We start from the raw sequence: 19,734 nt of genomic DNA, 5'->3' as shown, positions 1-19,734 counted from the left end.
AGCCCCCGCAACCCTGGGCCAAAGAGCATGTCCAGCTGCACCCTGCTGCAGAGCACACGTCCAGATGTGGCAAGGAATGGCCCTATACCCAAATAGTGGGGGGACACCAAGAAGGACCAGTGCCCACCCAGAACCTCAGGCCATGACAGCGTTTGGAAATAGGGTCTTTGCAGATGTGATTGAGGGAGGATGGGGACCCCACTCGGCAACTGGTGTCCTTACAAGGAAAAGAGAGGACACAAAGACACAGAAGACGTGTGGCCACAAGCCAAGGACACCCAGAGCCCCCGGAGCTGCAGGAGGCAGGGGATGCTCCCTGGAGGCTCTGGGGGAGCAGCCCTGCCTCGCCTGGATCTTGGGCTTCTTCCTGCGTGACTGTGAGAGGTCCATTTCCGCGGTGTCAGGCATCTGTGTGCCCCCAGCCAGGTCTTGTCCTCAGACCCCAGTTCCCAACCATCAAACCACTCTGCCAGCTCAGAAAGGCCACATGCAAATCCTGCCCCTCTGTGGGCCCTGGACGCCAGCTTCCTCTCTGGGAGTGGGAAGTGGGGAGGATTTGCATTCCCAGGGGACAGAGGCCAGCAGGTAGTGACAGCATGAAAGAGCCTCCAGGCCTGGTGGATGGGGAGGCCAGGCTCAGGGGGACGGGCCCCAGGAGGGCAGGGCCAGCTGAGCTCTAGTCCATCTTGGTCAGTGGCCACATGGACAGCTGCCTAACAAAGGACCACAAACTGGGTGTCCGAACATGACAGGAACTCACGCTCACAGTCCTGGTGGCCAGAAGTCCTAAGCCAGGGTGTGGGAGGGTGGTGTCTGCCCTGAGGGCTGCCCCAGCCCCAGGCCCTGGCTTAGGCCATCTCTGCAGACTCTGCCTGGCTCCACACTCTGCCTTCCATAACTCCCCTTCCTACAAGGACACCAGTCACACCCACTTGGGGGACCTCATCTTAGCATATCCTTTTTCTTTTCTTATCTTTTTGTGGGGCTGGGGCTGTGGCTCAGGGGTAGAGCACTCACCTAGCATGTGCAAGGCCCGGGGTTCAATCCTCAGCACCACAGAAAAACAAGTAAATAAAAACAAAGGTATTGTGTACAACCAAAATAAATGAATATTAAAAAACCAAAAAAACCTTTTTGTGGATTGAACCCAGAGGAGCTACATCCCCAGTCCCCCACCCCTTTTTTAATGTTTTAAGACAGGATCTTGCTAAATTGTCCAAGCTGGCCTTGAACTTGTGATCCTCCTGCCTCAGCCTCCCAAGTAGCTGGGATTACAGGCGTGCACCATAGCACCCAGCACTGATGATATTTTTATGGGGTTTTAGACTCTAGGCACAATTACAATTTAAAGGGAGGAGAAATTGCCTATTCATAGTTAGAAACTCAAAAGTTTTACATTAAAAGTTCATTTATTTGATTAAGTTCAAAATGATTCACATGAACTTAATACATTTTGGACTTTTAAAAATCATTGTTTCCTTATGTACATGCACAAAAGGGCAGAGGTATCAAGAAGGGCAACTTCACTTTCAGCAAGTATGCTAGCCAAAGCATCTCTCTCTTTTATTTATTATTTTTAAGTACTGGGGATTGAACCCAGGAGCACTTAACCCCTGAGCTACAACCCCAGCCCTTTTTATTTTGAAACAGGGTCGTGCTAAGTTGCTTAGGGTCTAAGTTGCTAAGGCTGGACTTAAACTTCTGATCCTCCTGCCTTGGCCTCCAGAGTTGTCAAGGTTACAGGTGGTGGCATATTAATACCTTAACACATCTGCAAAGACCCTATTTCCAAAGGGCACATCCAAAGCTACCAGGGGTCAGGGCTCAGACACGTCCTTTTGAGGGGACACATCCTTTTGGGGAACACAGCCGCTATGCTGGGTCCAGTGACACCCTGAGGAGGAGCTCAGCCTCAACCCTACCCCTCCAGGGGGCACAGGACACAACCCTGCAGCCTGAGGTCACCCTGTCCACCTCCTCTGTCCCCCACATGTGCACGGTGGCCCCTATCTAATAGACTCAGGTTTAGCAAAGGCCATCTGTGGTCAGACACTGTGTGGTGAACCCGGGAAAATGCTCAGTGGGAAGCAGAGCACTCCCCCTGCCTAGACCGGGCCCTGGGAGACCCTTGACTGTGGCTTATGTCCCCTACCCCAGTGGACGGCCTGGTTCCCGAGGGTGGGAAGGAGCCTTTGGGTTGCCCACACTGTTTTTGGAAGACACTGCATGTAGATCGAGCTCAGCTAAGGCTGGTGCCGGCAGGTGGGTGACACCAGGCACCGGCCAGGGAGCTTCTTGGGGGTCTTGAGGGACGGGGCTCTAGGTCACATGGGCTAGGCCCCTTAGGTCCCTGCTGCAAGGAATGGGGCTGGGGCCTGGCTTTCCCAGGTTGTATCTGAGCCCTGACCCCTGGTAGCTTTGGATGTGACCTCTAGAAGGTCCTGTGAACAGGGCCAGGGCAGGGCACGGTGCTGGCAGCCTCTTGGCCTCCATCTGCTGAGGCAGGAACTGGGTGGGAAGAGCCTGGGGTGGGGTGAGGTGCTGCCGCTGACCCGGGAGCCGGGGAGCCTCTGCGCTCTGGGCAGGGAGGGGCGGTCCCCTCCTCCACATGACCCCCAGGCCCTGGCACCTGCCTGCTCAGGAGCACCTGGGTGTCCTCATGCCTGCCCTGGGGTGGCTGCATGGCTAAACCCTGCCGCTCCTCTGCCAAGTCTCTCCTAACAAGAGCCTTTGGAGAGGGTGGGGGTGAGGGGCTGGGCGCAGGGGCCTGGGGTGGCGAGAGCAGCAGGACCAGAGCTGGGCAGAGGGCTGGACACATCCCTGTACTCCCCCGGGGGAGCCTGACTGGGCCATGCTGAGGCTGGAGGTCACAGGTAGGGCTGGCTTGAGAGAAGGTCACCAGAGCAGAGACTGCCTCTCATGGTCCCCAAATCTCTGCAGATTTATTGGCTGGGGAGGGGTCTTCCCTGGTGAAGGTAGCTCCCTCACTACAGTGAGGGAGGCCAGGATTGGGTTCGTCATCTTCAGGCTTACTGTGTCCCCACAGAGAGGCCGCCATGCAGATCGCCCACGGCTACTGTCCTGGGAGCCCCCCAGACGCAGGAGATGGGCAAGGGCTGGGCCTGTGTCGGGGCGAGGTGGACTTTGGAGGGTCCGGGAAGAAGCGGAGCAAGGTAGGGGTGGCCGCGCCCTCAGCACACTCAGGACCCTGCGTCCGCTCCCTTCCCTGGAAGCAGGGCCCGTTGCTCACTCAGTCCTGGGGCCACTGTCCCCCAAGGCCAGGGTCAGGGCCCCCAGACCAGACAGGCAGATTTTCAGAGCTGGTGGGCTCAGGTGGCTGTCTCTCCCAGCCCCCTGCCCCCAGCACTAACTGGAACTGCCCAGGATCTACTGGGAGGCCTGGGAGACGCTGGCGGCCAATGTGCCCGGAACTCTCCTTTGCCGGGGCCTCAGCTCCCCGAGGAGGAAGCCAGGCTAGCGAGGTTTGGGACTGCCCAGCCACATGGAGGTGCAAGCTGGACCCGACCTGCTCCAAAAACCGTCTAAGGGGCCTCTACTTTTGCACACGTGTGCATCGCCGCCTCCCAGTGCCCAGAGCCCCCTTGGTGCCCCATATCCACATGCCCAGCACCACCCCATGCCCAGTGCCCTCCAGCCCCCTGGAGCTCACGGGTACCCTGCTCCACAGTTCGTGAAGGTGCCCAGCAGCGTGGACCCCTCTGTTCTCTTTGACTTGCTGCTGGCTGAGTGGCACCTGCCGGCCCCCAACCTGGTGGTGTCCCTGGTGGGTGAGGAGAGGCCTTTTGCCATGAAGTCCTGGCTGCGGGACGTCTTGCGCAAGGGGCTGGTGAAGGCGGCTCAGAGCACAGGTGAGGGCCTCCACCTGGCCTGCCCGGCCCACCACCTCCCCTCCTACACACACCTGCCCACTCACGCTCCGCAGGGCACGGGGCTGTAGTGGAAGCTGCTCGTGGGGAGGCCACACAGGTGAGGCCAAGGGCCTTCCCCAGCTGGCGCCTGTTCACAGTGGGCAGAGGCCCCCACCGGAGTTGCCACCTCCACTCGTGGGGCCTGTGGGCCATAGTGAGAGGCCCTGGCTGTCACTCACCTGAGCCAGTGGATGAGGTGCATCAAGGGTGGGGTCCACCACACCTCCCCTCCCTGGGGAGCATGTGGGTGGCCAGTGGTTGGGGTCAGAATCAAGCCCCTGGGCTTACTTGTGCGGCTAGCTTTGCTATCAGACAGCCCAGAGGAGGATTCGGGGTTTCTGCAGACACGACCATAGCAAAGAAGACTGATGTGCGCCCAGACACAGGCTGACGGCGGTGCTGTGGTCCTGGCCCCGCACAGCCACAGGGCACAGCCGTGGCCTGCTTGGTTCAGGAAGAACCAATGCGGGGGGGGGGGGGGAGTCCCCAGTACTCACTCTGCAGCCCAGAGTTTCAGGGCTGCTGCATGACCACACTGCAGACCTGGGCTCAGGAACCAGGCTCCAAGCTGTAGAGACGCTGGGCAGGTGCCCGCTCCCCTAGGCCTCAGCTTACCCATCACTGCCTCAAGGCAGCCCGAGCACCCCAACCTTGGCCCCCAGGCCTGAGGACTCCGGGCCCGTCTGTGGGACCTGGCAGGCCAGCTGGGGAGGACCTGGGACACACGGCACAGTGAGCCCCGCCTTGCCCCATCCCTCTAGGCGCCTGGATCCTGACCAGCGCTCTCCGTGTGGGCCTGGCCCGGCATGTCGGCCAGGCTGTGCGTGACCACTCCCTGGCCAGCACGTCCACCAAGGTCCGCGTGGTGGCCATTGGCATTGCCTCGTTGGGCCGCATTCTGCACCATCAACTTCTAGATGATGCCCAGGTAGTAGTTGGCTCATGGTACCACGGCCTTGGGGTCTTGGTGGGCCTGGGCGGCTGGAAGGCACAGTGGACAGGCCAGTCCCTGCCCTCTGGGACTCTCCACGGGCAGCAGGGGCTTAGGGCCACAGAGTGAAGCTCCAGGGGGGAGGACACAGAGCTGGAGCTGGAGGGGGCCGAGCCCGGGGCCGCGGGTCCAGCACGCGCCAGCAGGTGGCAGCATTGCTCAGAGGGCAGATCCTCTGGGGGTGGACCTGGCTCTCAGGGGGTCCACAGGGGCACAACCTGGCCACAGTCCCAGAGCCCTGTGAAACCCTGGGCGTGTGGCTTTGCTTCCTGGTCCCTCTTCACATCCCCCACCCAAGGGGTCTGCCACATGGCCAAATAGAGGCCCAGGCAGCGGCAGCGAAGTCTGGACTCCAGCCCAGAAGAGTCTAGAGGGAGGAGTTTGTGCAGTCCTGGCCGTGTCCATGAGTCTGTGTGTCCAGGAGGCCTGGGCCCAGCAGCTCAGCCTCCTTCCGCCTGAGGGGTGGAGGAACTAGAGCCCCCGCCGCTGCGGCCCTGTGCACGTGTGGGGGAGGGGCAGACCCGGCCACAGGGCCTAGCGACTCTGCCACCTGAGGCTCTCCCCCCTACATGGCACAGGAGAACACCCCCATCCACTACCCAGCCGACGATGGGGGCAGCCAGAGCCCCCTCTGCGCCCTGGACAGCAACCTCTCTCACTTCATCCTGGTGGAGCCGGACACCCCAGGGAAGGGGGACGGGTTGGCAGAACTGCGGCTGAGGCTGGAGAAGCACATCTCGCAGCAGAGGACCAGCTATGGGGGTAAGGCCTGCTCCAGCCACCGGGGCCGCAGGGGACTTGGAGCTGTGAGGTGGGGGAGCCCCACGAAGAGGGAAGGATCTTCTAGACAAAAGGCCCCCAGCACTCCTGAGCATCGAGACCTAGGCCACCAGGCCTGGGAGGAGGAGGGGGCCGGGCGGGGGTGGCAGAGCGGCTTAGCTGGGCAGAGCAGTCCCAGCTGGGCAGTGACACCCCAGCCAGACGGCAGGGCAGCCTGGCCCCATTTTTGCTGGGGCTGTCCTGGCTGCAGGCTCTGGCCATGGACTTGGATCTTTGAGAAGGAAAAAGAGACCTGTAAGTCGGGAGGCCCATACCACCACCTGCCATGAGGCAGTCTGCCACCAGGAGGCAGCGTTGGCCAGTGGCAGGCTCCAGAGCTGAACTTACTAGGGAGACACTAGTGTGAGTGACGTTTGTAGATAAGGTACAATGGGTACGAGTGATGTAAATATCAATGCACAGAATGGAATTGTCTGCATGCCATCTGAGCATGCCCCAGCAGTGGGAATGAGGTGGGAGGGCAGCCCTGCCTCCCCAGCATGCCCAGGCACCTGTGACCAGCCCAGTTTACCCTGGCAGTTCAGTCGGGAGGCCCCCTCATGGTCAGAGGGCGCCCAGCCCCCAGCTCCCCAGCGGGTGATCCAGGCTTCTCCTGCAGTGTGCGGTGACCCGGGGTCCTTCTGGAAGACCCTGGCAGGTCCTGGCTCCTCGGGGACTTCATACGTGGAAGTCTCATTGTCAGCTCCTGTTTGGGGGCACAGCCTGGAAGAGGCCCCCGCTCTGCCTCTTGGAGTTGCTCGGGGTGCCTGCTGGGGGGCAGCAGCCCCGCTGGGCATCCTGCGCTGGCCGAGAGGCTGCCTTGCTCCTCTGGTGCAGCCAAGGAGTGTGCCATTACCTTTGCCTTCCCTTGTATCTAAGTGGCCAGGTGAGGAAGGTGTTGGGGCAGGAGATGGGCCAGGTTTGGCTACATGCATGCGTGAATATGGTGCGAGCCCCACTATGGCGTATAATTGTAACATATCAACCAAAAAAAGAAAAGTAAAATTTAAAAACGGCCATACCCTTGCTCTAGCCACAGGGGGCCATCTTGGACAGTACAGGTGTAGAATTGGTCCCTTTGGTCCTGGGATTTGACATAGAGCCTGAAGCCTTTCATGACAAAAAGCCTCTGACCATCCTGTGCCCAGAAACGTGCTAGCTCGAGAGTCTGGGGTCTGGGTGGTCACCCACATCATGAGGAGGGTCCCCAGGCTCCTCCTCACCTCCCCAACTGGGTCCATCCTGGGTATCTGGAGGAACTCAATGGCTGCTTCATCTGCAGGCACTAGTAGCATCGAGATCCCTGTCCTTTGCCTGCTGGTCAATGGTGACCCCAGCATCCTGGAGGTAGGTGCTGGGAAGGGAGTGGGGGTTGGGCTGAAGGCCCCTGAATGTCCAGAGCATCCTGCAGGGAGTGGCAGGTCCCCAGGCAGGGAGGGATGAGGATGTCCCCAAATGTACATGCAGATATCACTTGGAGTGACTCAGGGTCCACTCTGCCCTATCCCAGAGGATTTCCAGGGCTGTGGAGCATGCTGCCCCCTGGCTGATCCTGGCAGGCTCAGGTGGCATCGCCGACGTGCTTGCTGCCCTGGTGAGCCAGCCCCACCTCCTGGTACCCCAGGTGGCTGAGAAGCAGTTTAGAGAGAAGTTCCCCAGTGAGCATTTCTCCTGGGAGGCCATCGTGCACTGGACCAAGCTGGTACGTGCTGCCTGGGGACTCGGGAGGGGCTGATCTTCCTCCTCTGTCCTCCAACTCATCTTGGGGTGGGCTGGCTCTTGGGGATTCCTGCCAGTGCAATCTCTGTGCCCACCCACCACTGCCAGGACCCCATGTTGCTTCTGCTCCGGCCCTCGGGGGGTAGAGGGATTTGGCAACCAGCTCCTGGGTCTGTGGGTGGTCCTGAGCCAGGCCCAGTGGGTGGTGGGCACACATTCACCCAGCTGGGGACTCTGCTGGGCTCCATGCTGGCCCACTGCCACCAGTCGTGCCATGGGTGCCCTTCGGGGCCTCTCCTGGTGTCCACAGCTACAGAACATCACCTCTCACCCGCACCTGCTTACCGTGTACGACTTCGAGCAGGAAGGCTCTGAGGACCTGGACACCGTCATCCTCAAAGCACTGGTGAAAGGTGAGAGGAGCAGGGTGTCTTCTCAACAGCACTTAGGCCACTTAGGGCCAGGTGGCCCACCAGCATTCATGGTGGACACCTGCCTGCCCTTCCCAGGTGGGGAAGGTGACACACATCCATGAGGTGCTCTGTGCTGAGGAATCCGATGACACACACACACACAGTTTAAAAATATCTAAGGCGCTCCGTCCAGTGGTTTCTACCTCTTCACCAGTCCTGTACCATCACCACTCCAGAACTCCGTCACCCCAAACAGTCCCACCCCCACAGCCACCCTCCACTGTCCCATGCCCCCACCGCCTCTCTGCTTTCGACCTCTGTGGACTTGACCACTAGGGGCATTGCAGAGAAATGGGGAACAGTGCGTGGCCTCTGCATCTGACTTCCCTCCCTCGGGGTCTTCAGGGCCCCAGATCACAGCAGGTGCCAGAACACCCTTCCAGACTGAGCAGTAACCCCCTTCTGTGGACAGACCCCAGCGACTGTGGCCTGGGAGTGAGGGCAGTGTTCCGTTGTCACTCCTGGTGCTTTAGACAGACAGACAGGGAGGCTGACCTCAGGCAGCTGGACACAGGCCCAAGGCTGGGAGGGGCAGGGCTGGGTGAGGGGCGGGGACATGCTTGAGGGAGGGCCCTTCCAGGGATGCATTGGGATTGTGGGTGGTTCTGGGCTTAGTGCCCCTCCCACGAAGAGGAGGCCCAAGGAGCCCTCTCTGCAGGCATCCCTCACGGTTTCCCACCAGCCAGCTGGGTCCCAGCAGCCTGAGAGCCCGAGGCCTGGCACCTTGGCACTCCACCCTCCACCCTCCTCTCAGGAGGAGGTCCCCAGGCAGCACCAGCCAGGTGCTGCAGGACCCCACACCAGTGACCCTGCAGGGCCAAGTTGTGGGTGAAAGCCATTCCCCATGGAGGGAGTGTGGGATGTGGGAACATGCTGCCCCACACTGTCCATGGGAAGAGGACTTGGACCAGCAGTGCTGGACAGTGACCACAATATCTGGATGTCATCTGAGGCCCCGTTACTGTGAGGGTCCCTTCTGCTTCATGGGACCTGGTCCTAAAGGGGACAGGGCGCCCGTGGGGCCTGGCTTTTCACCGTCTTGTGCTCTTGATGGGCAGTGGCCACTTCCCTTCAAGTCTCCTCAAATCCCAGCACAGACCTCCAGTTTCTGCATCCTGGGCTCTGGGGGCTCTCAGCTTCCTCCCACTCTCCCCCCAGCCTGCAAGAGCCACAGCCAAGAGGCCCAGGACTACCTGGATGAGCTCAAGCTGGCCGTGGCCTGGGACCGCGTGGACATCGCCAAGAGTGAGATCTTCAGTGGGGACGTGGAGTGGAAGGTGCCTCCCTGGCCCCACCTGTGATGCATCCTGATCCCTGATTCTGGCTAAAACAGGCAGGGCCCATTCTGGGGGCAGGGACAGCCAGGTCCTGGAGCTGCTGACTGGCCCATTCTGGCCCAGCTGTTGCAGCCGCAGGGGCAGGCTGGTGTGGGCCAGCCCGAAGCCCAGGGCTCCCCATGCCCTTGGTGTTCACCAGCACATCCGGACCCTTCCTGCCCTGGAGCAAGCTTGCCCACCCTGTGCCAGCCCTAGCTTAGGGGACAGGCAGAGATGTCCTGGGGAGGGGATCAGTGCTGGCTAGCCCTGGACAGGGCTCCTGGGCTGCGGCCTCTTGGCCTTTACACTCACTATCCCCATCTCCCTCCCTTGGGTGGGTCCAGTCCTGCGACCTGGAGGAGGTGATGATGGATGCCCTGGTGAGCAACAAGCCCGAGTTCGTGCGCCTCTTTGTGGACAGCGGTGCCAACATGGCCGACTTCCTGACGTATGGGCGGCTGCAGCAGCTCTACCGCTCTGTGTCCCCCAAAAGCCTGCTCTTTGACCTGCTGCAGCGTAAGCATGAGGAGGGCCGGCTGACGCTGGCTGGCCTGGGTGCCCAGCACTCCCGGGACCTGCCTGCAGGGCCACCCACCTTCTCCCTGCACGAGGTCTCCCGTGTGCTCAAGGACTTCCTGCATGATGCCTGCCGCGGCTTCTACCAGGACAGCCGGGCGGCCGGCCGGAGGAAGGCGGTGCGTAGGGGCGCAGCAGGGGTTGGGGCCTGGGCCGTGCCTGGAGCCTTATGTCCACATGTCCTCCAGGAGAGGGGGCCGGCCAAGAGGCCCACCGGCCAGAAGTGGCTGCTGGACCTCAACCAGAAAAGCGAGGACCCCTGGAGGGACCTGTTCCTATGGGCTGTGTTGCAGAACCGCCACGAGATGGCCAATTACTTCTGGGCCATGGTGAGCAGTGGCCACGGGGCCCTGGGTTGAGTCTGGGCTTCCTGAGGATTCCTGGGAGGAGGGGACTGGGTGGGCCAACCTCCTGAGACCCCGTCTCCTAGGGCCAGGAGGGTGTGGCAGCAGCCCTGGCCGCCTGTAAAATCCTCAAAGAAATGTCCCACCTGGAGACAGAGGCAGAGGTGGCCCGCACCATGCGTGAGGCCAAGTACGAGCAGCTGGCCCTGGGTAAGTGACAGTGGGCAGGCCAACTGTGGGAGAGGCGTGGGAGGGTCAATGAGGGGCCTGGGCTCCCCTCAGGCCATGGCCTCTTGGCCTCCCTGGTGGAACAGGACGGGTGGCCCCTCCTGGCGGTGGAGCTCAGCCCTGGAGTCCTAAATGAGAAAGCGTGTGGTAGAGACAGCACAGCCCCATGTCCCTGGCCCCACGCTGGGTCCTGCTGCAGGGTGGAGGACATTCGGGGTGACAGTAAGGGGCTGGAGAAGGACAAAGGTGAGGTAAGGGGCTGGGCAGCCAGGCAGGGAGGCCCGAGGGGGCAGAAGACAGGGTGGGCATGGGCACGTCACGCAGACGGGGCCCGCTGGGCAGACCTCTTCTCCGAGTGCTACAGCAACAGTGAGGACCGGGCCTTCGCCCTGCTGGTGCGCCGCAACCACAGCTGGAGCCGGACCACCTGCCTGCACCTGGCCACCGAGGCGGACGCCAAGGCCTTCTTTGCCCATGACGGCGTGCAGGTAAGGGGCGGCCAGGGGAAGGCCGCTGGGGCGACGTGGGCTGGAGGGGCCCAGGCAGCCGTGGACGGCCAGGCCCCTCCCCACATCCCAGCAATGAAGGGGCTGGGCATGGTGACTCAGCTCCCGCGCCCTCTGCCAGCCGGACTCTTCCTGCCTATGGAGACCTCACTTCCTCAGAGTAGGCCCCTGGGCTCCAGCAGTCCCTTAGTGAAGCTTCACAGCAGGACACGATCCACGCTTCCAGGAGGATCCCTGGCTTCCCACCAGGATGGGGCCGGGGTGGGCTTGGGAGGGGCCTCTCCAGCTGGCCTGGGAAAGCACTTGCATTCGCCAGGTGCCTGGGGAAGGACGTTCCTGGCGGAGGGCACAGCATGGGCCAGGTGGGCAGGGGACAGCCAATGAGTGTGTCTTTATTTCAGGCGTTCCTGACCAAGATCTGGTGGGGGGACATGGCTGCAGGCACACCCATCCTGCGGCTGCTGGGCGCCTTCACCTGCCCTGCCCTCATTTACACCAACCTCATCACCTTCAGGTGGGTCAGGCTGGCCACAGCCAGGTGCCAGAGTCTCTGTCCCCCTGCCCACAGCCCCTGTGTTCAGTGGGGCACATGGGCCTTCATTCTTCTTAGCAGACCCAGCACTTTGCTGGCTGGGAGCCCAGGGCTGAGCAGGTGCCCTTCCTGAGGGCTCTGAGCGTCCCTCTGTACCACAGTAAGGAAACCCCTCTGAGGACGGGCCTGGAGGACCTGCAGGAGCTGGACAGCCTGGACACAGAGAGGAGCCTGCTGTGTGGCTCGGGCAGCCGGTCAGGGGCTGAGGGAGCTGGGTAGGGCAGACGGGCTGGTGGGGGTGGCAGGAGGCTGGACCTTGCTGGGCAGAGGTGGGCTCCAGGGACACAGCCTCCAGGGCCAGCCTCACAACAGTGGCCTCCTTTGCACCGGCACAGGGTGGAGGAGCCAGTGGAGACACCAAGGGGTGCAGGTGACCGAGGCCCGCAGGCTGCCTTCCTGCTCACACGCTGGCGGAAGTTCTGGGGGGCACCGGTGACTGTGTTCCTGGGGAACGTGGTCATGTACTTCGCCTTCCTCTTCCTTTTCACCTACGTCCTGCTGGTGGACTTCAGGCCGCCTCCCCGGGGGCCGTCTGGGCCCGAGATCACCCTCTACTTCTGGGTCTTCACACTGGTGTTGGAGGAAATCCGGCAGGTCAGTGGCCAGCCCAGCCCTGGGCCCTGGGCCCTTGGCTCTGTAGCTGCAGGCTGTGTGGCCACAGGCAGGTCCTGGCTTGGGGCTGGACCTGTCTGTAGAACAAGAACAGCAGGGGCCTCGGGTCTTCCTAGAGCCCTGAGCCCCAATCCCTGTCACGTCCTGAGCCCAGCTCCAGACTGAGCCTGACCATGGTCTCCCAGATCCTGGCCTGAACCCATAGCTGGGCCTGGATACCCCCCATAAAATGGTCCTGGACTTTGAGCACAGAGAGCCCCGACTCCCAAGTCCAGTTTGGTCTGCTTTTGTCCCCAGACTTAGCCCTGAATAGGTCCATCCGAACCATGAAAGGAGTCCTCCCTGGTACTTGCAGACCCCAGCCTGGGCCAGCCTGGGCAGCTGTCATCAGACTGTTCCCTCTCCCAGGGCTTCTTTACCGATGAGGACACACACTTGGTAAAGAAGTTCACTCTGTACGTGGAGGACAACTGGAACAAGTGTGACATGGTAGCCATCTTCCTGTTCACCGTCGGTGTCACCTGCAGGTCCGTGGTGTCACCTTGCGGCCTCTCAGGGGCTGGTGGGCAGGCTTCCTGTGAAGTCACTCAGGCCTCTGGAGGCCTGGCAGCTGCCTTCTGGTCAGTGAGCTGTGGGGAAGGGTCTTCCCCTCTCTGAGGACCAGCAGCCCTGTGCAGCCTGTGTCCTCCTCCAGGATGCTAACCTCCTTATTTGAGGCCGGCCGGACCATCCTTGCCATCGACTTCATGGTATTCACGCTTCGGCTCATCCACATCTTTGCCATCCATAAGCAATTGGGCCCCAAGATCATCATTGTGGAGAGAATGGTGAGCCCCCACCTGGGCCTGACCCTGGGGGGTGGTCAGTCCCCACCTGGGCCCGATGCTGGGTAGAAGAATCCCCCAGACCTGGGACCCCCACTGGGTGGTAATGAGCCCCAGAATGCCCATCCAAGTGGACACTGACACCCCTAATCTCTGTCCCTTGTCCTCAAGATGAAGGATGTCTTCTTCTTCCTCTTCTTCCTGAGTGTGTGGCTCGTGGCCTACGGTGTGACCACCCAAGCGCTGCTACACCCCCATGACGGCCGCCTGGAGTGGATCTTCCGCCGCGTGCTCTACCGGCCCTACCTGCAGATTTTTGGGCAGATCCCCCTGGATGAGATTGACGGTGCGCCCACAGCCAGGCAGGAGTGGACTGGTGGGGCCCTTCTGCCAGTGTGGATTAGCAGCCCAGGACACTGGCTCCCCAGAGGGGTCTGCTGAGGTCATGGGCCTGCCTGGAGCTGGCCGAGATGAAGAAGTCCCCGAGGCCAGTGCCCCCCCACCCCGCCCCCGTGCCCTGCACGCCTGTGTAGGCCAGGCCCAGACCCACAGCAGGGGCAGGGCCAGCCCCAGCAGGAGGCCCCAGCCTCACCCTCAGGCAGGGAGCTGAGACCTGGAAGACCACAGGCTGACAGGGACTTACTTCCTGCCTGACAGGCCAGGGACAGGCCCAGCCTGGGGTCATCTGGAGAGGGGGTAAAGGGTGGGCAAGCACAGAACAGAGTCATTCAGGCCACCCTGACCATCCTGGGAGCTTCATGGCCAAGGTCTCCCTGTCACCCTCCAGAGGCCCAGGGTGGTGAGGCCCTTCCCGACAGCATCCTTGCTTCTGCTGGGGACCCACCCACGTGTGTGTGCCACCTATTGTCATCAGGGGCATGTGGCCTGTGGTGTGGGTGTCCCCAAGCCAGGCCCTGTACTTGAATGGGGCTGGCGGGGCCCTGGGAACTCGCTCCAGACAGGGTGTGCAGCGTGTTGCGGAAGGCAGCTGCTTGCCTGGGCTCTTGGGCTGATGGATGGAGGCAGGGATGGGCCTGTGCCAGCCTGTGGGGGTGCCAAGGCTTGGAGATGGGGCGCAGGGTGGGGCCACCCTGGCCATGGGGCCATCGTGGCAGGATGGGCAGCAGAGGTCTGACCCCAGCTGTCCCTGGAGGAGACCAGACCAGCCATCGTGGCATGTGACAGATACTTGTCAATGGATGACGGTGAGATCAGAGCAAACACAGGCCTCCGGGGTGGGCAAGGGCTGGAAACCAGCTCCTAGCGGGTGCTCAGTGGGCCACGGTCTGAGGCTGTTTTCTTAGCGCCCCTCAAGGACCACTTTCTCCAGCCCCTCCTGCTCTCCACCTGCTCCGCCCTCACCCTACGGCCCACACATTCCAGCCCCACTGGGCCTCTGAGGCAGGAGGACAGGGTGGACGCCTCAGCCAGGTCAGGGTGGGGTCCTCCTTCCTCAGGGGTGATGTCCAGCCCACTCAGCCCCAGCTGTCTGCCCTCCGCACTGGATAAGGAGACAGACCTGGGCTGGTCCCTCTATTACTGGGACAGTGCCACCTGGGAAGGCACAGGCTAGAAAGGTCTGTGGGGCTGCCGTGAACACCACAGGCATAGCCACCGTGGTCAGGCTTCACTGAGCGCCCTTGCCCACGTCCTCTCCCCTCTCTGGGCCCTCAGGCACAGACCCCAGCCCTTCCTGAGATCACTGTGCCGCCTGGTAGACAGTTACTCTCTCACTCCTGGGCCCAGAGGGAAACCGAGGTCCAGCAGCTCCCCACCGCCGGTGGGCCCGGGGCCCCGCTCCGCACACTTCCAGCTGGGTCTTTCCCCTGGGCTCCTGGGCCAGGGGCAGTTTGGTTTCCAGCAGGCCTAGTGGCGCCTTCTCAAATCTGGGGATAGGGGTGGGGTCTCCTTACCTCCCAGAGGGTTCCATCAGACAGATTTACAGCATCACAAACGCCAGCTTGGCCACTTCTTAGGGCGCCAGGAGGAGGGAGGAGGCTCATGAATCAGTGCCTGGAGGAGATTCATGGGTTGAGGGCTGCCAGGGTGCCCGAGGAGGGGGCAGGGTGGGGCCTGGCCCTCCCCGGCTACAGCATGAACCCCCACACACTGCCTTCTAACTCACTCTGGTGACAAGGCAGGAATTTGTGCCAGTGAGGGAGTCCTAGGGACACTGGTACACAGGTGACCTGGAGAGTGGAGGCCCCGGGGTGGCCTGGAGTCAGTCACAGCCCAGAGACCCAGAGGGGTAGGCACCAGAACACACTGGAATGTACAGAAGAGAGTACCGTGTGCTCACACGCAGACACCCACACCACACACGTGCAGAGACAGATGCGCATGTCCAGGCCCATGGAGCTCAGCCTGACGGCTCCCGGATGGCACTGCGGCCCAGAGTGGGCTGTGTCAAGGGTCAGCAGTGATCCTGAAAGGCAGTAGACTTGCCTGGAGCTTGGAGCCCCATGGTGGGCTTCCCAGGCAGGGATGGAGGAGTTAGTTCATACAGTCACCAGATGCTGCTCCCTGATTTTTCAGTTCCACCTCCCTGGTCTTCGGTTCCACCCTCCAGGGCTGTGGCTCCTGGTGGAAGCCAAGCAGAGTGGGATATGTGCACTGGTGCCGGGCAGCCCGCCTGTCTGGTTGCCAGGACTGGGGCTTCCACCATGGGCTTCCAGTGCGAAATGCCCAGGCGGTGCTGTGGGAACCACGACACTGGGTCACCTCACCAGCATTCTGTGTCCTGGTGGCCGCAGCCTCAGGACAGGGCCCCCAAGTCTGAAAGTGCCCACTGGTCGGTCTTCCAGAAGCTCGTGTGAATTGTTCCGTCCACCCCCTGCTGCTGGAGGACTCGCCCTCCTGCCCCAACCTCTATGCCAACTGGCTGGTCATCCTCCTGCTGGTCACCTTCCTGCTGGTCACCAACGTGCTGCTTATGAACCTGCTCATCGCCATGTTCAGGTGCCCATGTCCTGCCCCTCCCAGGCCACCTGCCCTCGCTGCACCAGCCCTGTCCTGCTACTGTGGAGCAGGCAGGTGGAGGGTGGGTCCTTGGCACTTGCTGAGGGGCTCAGCTCCGTGGCCCCAAAGCCCAGGGTGAGACCAGAGTGTGGGGAGGGTGCAGTCCGCACTGTAAGCCCACTCAGGTTCCACGGCCACTGCCTCCTCCCAGGAAGCAGGGCCCAGGGCTCGGGGGCTGGGGGCTCGGGGGTACGTGGTGTGGCCCAAGCCTACCCAGGGGGCAGAACGGCAGGGGAAGAGGCCAGTGGGTGGACCCTCTCTGCAGTACACCCAGAGACGGCAGAGCGTGCAGGACCTCTGCTTCGGAAAGGGCCCAGACTGCTCCTGGCACAGGGGGGTCAGGGCCACACGTGCTGAGGAGGTGGAGGCTAGTGGGCTGAAGGGTCTGGCCATGTGTCCCCACAGCTACACGTTCCAGGTGGTGCAGGGAAACGCCGACATGTTCTGGAAGTTCCAGCGCTACCACCTCATCGTGGAATACCACGGGCGCCCGGCCCTGGCCCCACCCTTCATCCTCCTCAGCCACCTGAGCCTGGTGCTCAAGCGCGTCTTCAGGAAGGCAGCCCCACAAAAGCAGGAACACCTGGGTGAGGCACCTGTTGGACACCACCCATCCTGAGGGCCTGCCGCCCGTCAAGGTGCCACGGGGAGGCCAGGGTCCTGGGGTCCCGCAGCTCCACTGCCTAGGCTGATCAAAGTCCCAGGTCCGGAGGAGATGGACACAGGCCCAGCCTGTCTTGCAGCAGCTTGGGGAGGGGGGGTCTCTGCAAGGGGCCACCTCATGACCTGCCCAGCGGCACCTGCCCCTGGGTCCACCTCCTGGCTCCAGCAAGACTCCCTGCTGCTCCCACCTCCCCAGAGCGAGACCTGCCGGACCCCCTGGACCAGAAGATCGTCACCTGGGAGACTGTTCAGAAGGAGAACTTCCTGAGCAACATGGAGAGGAGGAAGAGGGACAGTGAGGGGGAGGTGCTGCGGAAAACCGCCCACAGGTACACACCTGGGGCTGCCCAGGAACGGAAAGGGCCTTGCCCTGGTGGCAGGTGGACCCAGAGCAAGCCCAGCCCTGCTGACCTCGGTCTGCTGTGAGGGGCAGCAGACTTGGGCAGTGGTGCCCAGCCTGGGCATCGGGAAGACCACTGTCGTTTTCACTGGTCAGCTTTGAGCTGCTTGAAAGCTGGAAGAGGACCTCCAGTGTCAGTAACCGGATCTGGGCGGAGGAACCAGGAGAGAAGCAGGACGTGGCTGGGTCCCTGGGCCCAGCAGCCCCACCTCTTGCCCACTTGAGGGGCTCTGCCAGGGACTAGCCTGCTCTGCAGCTGGGACACTGGCCAGGGAGCAGGGCCCCTCCCTTCTGGGGACCGAGTGGTCTGAACCCAGCCCTGGCTGCAGGGGACCTTTCCCTGATGCCTGTTGGTGGGATCTCCTGCCCTGTGCCCCCTCTTGCTGTTGTGGTCAGGCAGGGCAGAGCCCAGCCCCTGGGAGGGCAGAGAAGTGCTCTACATGCAGACTGGCCATGTGCTGAGTGGTCGTGGATGCGACCATTCCTAGAGCCATGGGTCCCACTTGGGAGAGCAGGACAGGAAGGGGCCAGCACATCAGACTCAGTACCCAGAGGCCTGGGGGGTAGGCGAGGGAGGACAGGCGGCCCCCATATGGAGTAATGGCTGTCATGGCCCACAGCTGCCCTTGCTTATCCACAGAGTGGACTCTGTTGCCAAGTACCTCGGGGGGCTGAGAGAGCAAGAAAAGCGGATCCGGTGTCTGGAATCACAGGCAAGCAGCAACTCCAGGCCCCGGTGCTTCCTGGGGTCAGGCTGTCCACCTGTGCTGTGGGCACATCCCTGAGCCCAACATCCAAATTGATGGGCTGGCTGGGCCAGGGCCTGGACAGAGTGGTGGACTCCTGTGGACGTGGCCGGCGAGTCCCAGGACAGAGGTGCACGTGGGGCCTGTACCTGCCCAACCCCCAGTCAAACGAAAGTCTAAGTGCCCTCCCAGAGCTGGTCTGGCAGATCCTCATGGAGGCCACACTGAGGAGGAGGGGTCCTGTGGCAGAGGGCCCTGGCAGTTGAGGGGGCAGACGGGTGGGCTCCACCAGCATGCCCTGGAATCTCCTGGCCCATCCACTTCCAGGTCAACTACTGCACGCTGCTCCTGTCCTCCATGGCTGATGTGCTAGCCCCAGGCAGCAACTACTGGAGTAAGTGCACAGCTGGCTGTGAAGTGGGCCTGGGCTCCTCCTCCCCAGCCACGTGGGCAGGCTGCAGGGCCCACGGGCCTCTTGATGCACTCTACCACCCCACTCAGTCTGGAGGCCACTGGCCCCCTTGGCTGGCCACTACTCCTGGGATGCTGCAAGGTCCAGGGCATTGGCACCCTCAGATGTCAGATACACCCTGAGGCTCTGTCCAATATCTGCCTTACTGGGCTGCACTCTTGACCCTGCCAAGTGCCACCCTACTCACCCACAGCCCTGAGGACACCACCTTTGCTTGGGACTCCCAGCCTCCTCCACAGGCACCCACTCTGAGGCCACCACATCCTGCCCTTGCCTCCTAGGCCTGCCCAGCTGGCACTCAACAGCTGAGGTGGGGTCTCTCTTCCCACCAGGCTCTCGGCAATGTGGTAATGGGAGCCAGCAGGCCCCTGCTGGCCACGGAGATGGCCCTGGTGGCAGAGAATACCCAGAGGCTGGCCAGCCACCCTCAGACAACTGAGCTGCTTGGCCTGCCATGCCACAGGCCCAACTAAGCCCAGGCCTGGCCCATCACTGGTCATCCTGGGCCTTGGGGACACATTAACTTTCCCCCACCTCCACTGGAGGTCCCAGAGCAAAGTAGCCCTCCCAGCCTCATCAGAACACCTCTTCCTGAACATGTCCCTGTGAAGATGAATCATTCTCTCTTGACCTACCTGGGACCCCCAGCAGTATTGGTGGCAGTGTCCCTCACAGGATGAGTCCTCCATGTCCCTGTTTAAGACCTGGCTGGCCTGGCTTGGACAGCCAGTTCTGGCCAAACCCCAGGAAGTTGGGGGTTCCTTCCATCCAGGCTGGGCAGCTGCTTTGGGGCCTGCCCTGCCTCCACTTGTGTCATCTGATAAGAAACTATCTTTTCCTGAAACGCCTGTGATCAACATCTCTACCCCTTAAGACACAAAGGGCCCCTTAGGAGTCAGCTGATCGGCTCTTGGTGGGAAGGGCCAAGTGGCAATAGTAACCATCTACCCCCCACAGCTGGTATGGGGAGTGCTGGCACCCACGGCAGTGGTCTCAGGACACAGCCCAGACAGGTGCCCAATACTACTTTATTTTCAAAGAACCTGGAAACCACAATCCGCCACCCCAGACCAAACTGGCTCCAAAGGATGGCTAAGGTGCCCAGGATGCTGAGTATCAGTACCTCCGAGGCAGTAAGAAGGCCTACTGCCCCATGCACGTGGAGCCTGACCTCCTGGAGTCCCCCACTCCAAGCAAAGTAACCAACTGGGTTGGTCCCTCCTTTCCTAAGGGATGAGTCCAGGAGTTAGGGCTGCCCATGCAAAACCACAACACAGTAGGCTAATCTGACCCCCAGATCCTGGGCATCATAGGGGAGACGTGGCCATTCCTTTTCGCCTTGCCCACCGCCATGGAGAACCATCCTTGTCCCCCCACTGCCCAGTTAGGAAGTCTCTAGCACTGACTTGTGGCATCTGTGCTCTAAATACAGGCCAGGTGTCCTGGCGGTACATCCTCGACATCTGTTACGTGTCCATCTTCACATACAGCCCACGTGGGACGCAT

General features: G+C 61.7%; 1 protein-coding gene and 1 long non-coding RNA gene across 7 annotated transcripts; one reads left to right on the top strand and one right to left on the bottom strand.

The window, feature by feature from the left end:
* The first annotated feature begins 5,175 nt into the window (after positions 1 to 5,175).
* Positions 5,176 to 19,688, top strand: Trpm5 (transient receptor potential cation channel subfamily M member 5). 5 transcript variants are annotated; one of them, XM_071615953.1, is made up of 21 exons: positions 5,176 to 5,682; positions 7,022 to 7,086; positions 7,250 to 7,441; positions 7,769 to 7,871; positions 9,090 to 9,208; positions 9,592 to 9,942; positions 10,012 to 10,152; positions 10,254 to 10,377; positions 10,738 to 10,883; positions 11,303 to 11,415; positions 11,595 to 11,708; positions 11,829 to 12,087; positions 12,514 to 12,632; positions 12,800 to 12,932; positions 13,101 to 13,275; positions 15,734 to 15,887; positions 16,353 to 16,534; positions 16,807 to 16,939; positions 17,651 to 17,723; positions 18,084 to 18,150; positions 18,561 to 19,688. In XM_071615953.1, exons 1-21 carry the CDS (start codon positions 5,490 to 5,492, stop codon positions 18,665 to 18,667), a joined length of 3,063 nt encoding a protein of 1,020 aa, XP_071472054.1. In that variant the 5' UTR covers positions 5,176 to 5,489; the 3' UTR covers positions 18,668 to 19,688. The 5 variants fall into 5 exon arrangements, with proteins under 5 accessions (XP_071472054.1, XP_071472055.1, XP_071472053.1 ...); XM_071615954.1 differs by having other exon boundaries at positions 7,364 to 7,441; positions 18,084 to 18,647; XM_071615952.1 differs by having other exon boundaries at positions 11,595 to 11,687; positions 18,084 to 18,647.
* On the bottom strand, positions 11,816 to 18,981 carry LOC139706845 (uncharacterized). 2 transcript variants are annotated; one of them, XR_011708475.1, is made up of 3 exons: positions 18,864 to 18,981; positions 14,843 to 14,942; positions 11,816 to 12,063 (listed from the first exon to the last, which is right to left on the bottom strand). It is a non-coding gene; the product is annotated as an uncharacterized lncRNA (long non-coding RNA). The 2 variants fall into 2 exon arrangements; XR_011708476.1 differs by lacking the exon at positions 18,864 to 18,981 and adding an exon at positions 15,055 to 15,192.
* Positions 19,689 to 19,734: the final 46 nt, after the last annotated feature.

The sequence above is a fragment of the Marmota flaviventris genome, chromosome 9 (assembly GCF_047511675.1).
Source record: "Marmota flaviventris isolate mMarFla1 chromosome 9, mMarFla1.hap1, whole genome shotgun sequence".
Lineage (NCBI taxonomy): Eukaryota > Metazoa > Chordata > Mammalia > Rodentia > Sciuridae > Marmota > Marmota flaviventris.
This window is presented reverse-complemented; position numbering and strand designations above follow the sequence as displayed.

Excerpts from the sequence above, each read along its gene's own strand:
- Trpm5 (XM_071615951.1), top strand. The coding sequence starts at position 5,490 with ATGGCACAGGAGAACACCCCCATCCACTACCCAGCCGACGATGGGGGC. Across the intron at positions 9,943-10,011 it reads CGGCCGGCCGGAGGAAGGCG|GAGAGGGGGCCGGCCAAGAG; the intron begins GTGCGTAGGGGC and ends CATGTCCTCCAG. Across the intron at positions 12,633-12,799 it reads ACCGTCGGTGTCACCTGCAG|GATGCTAACCTCCTTATTTG; the intron begins GTCCGTGGTGTC and ends GTCCTCCTCCAG.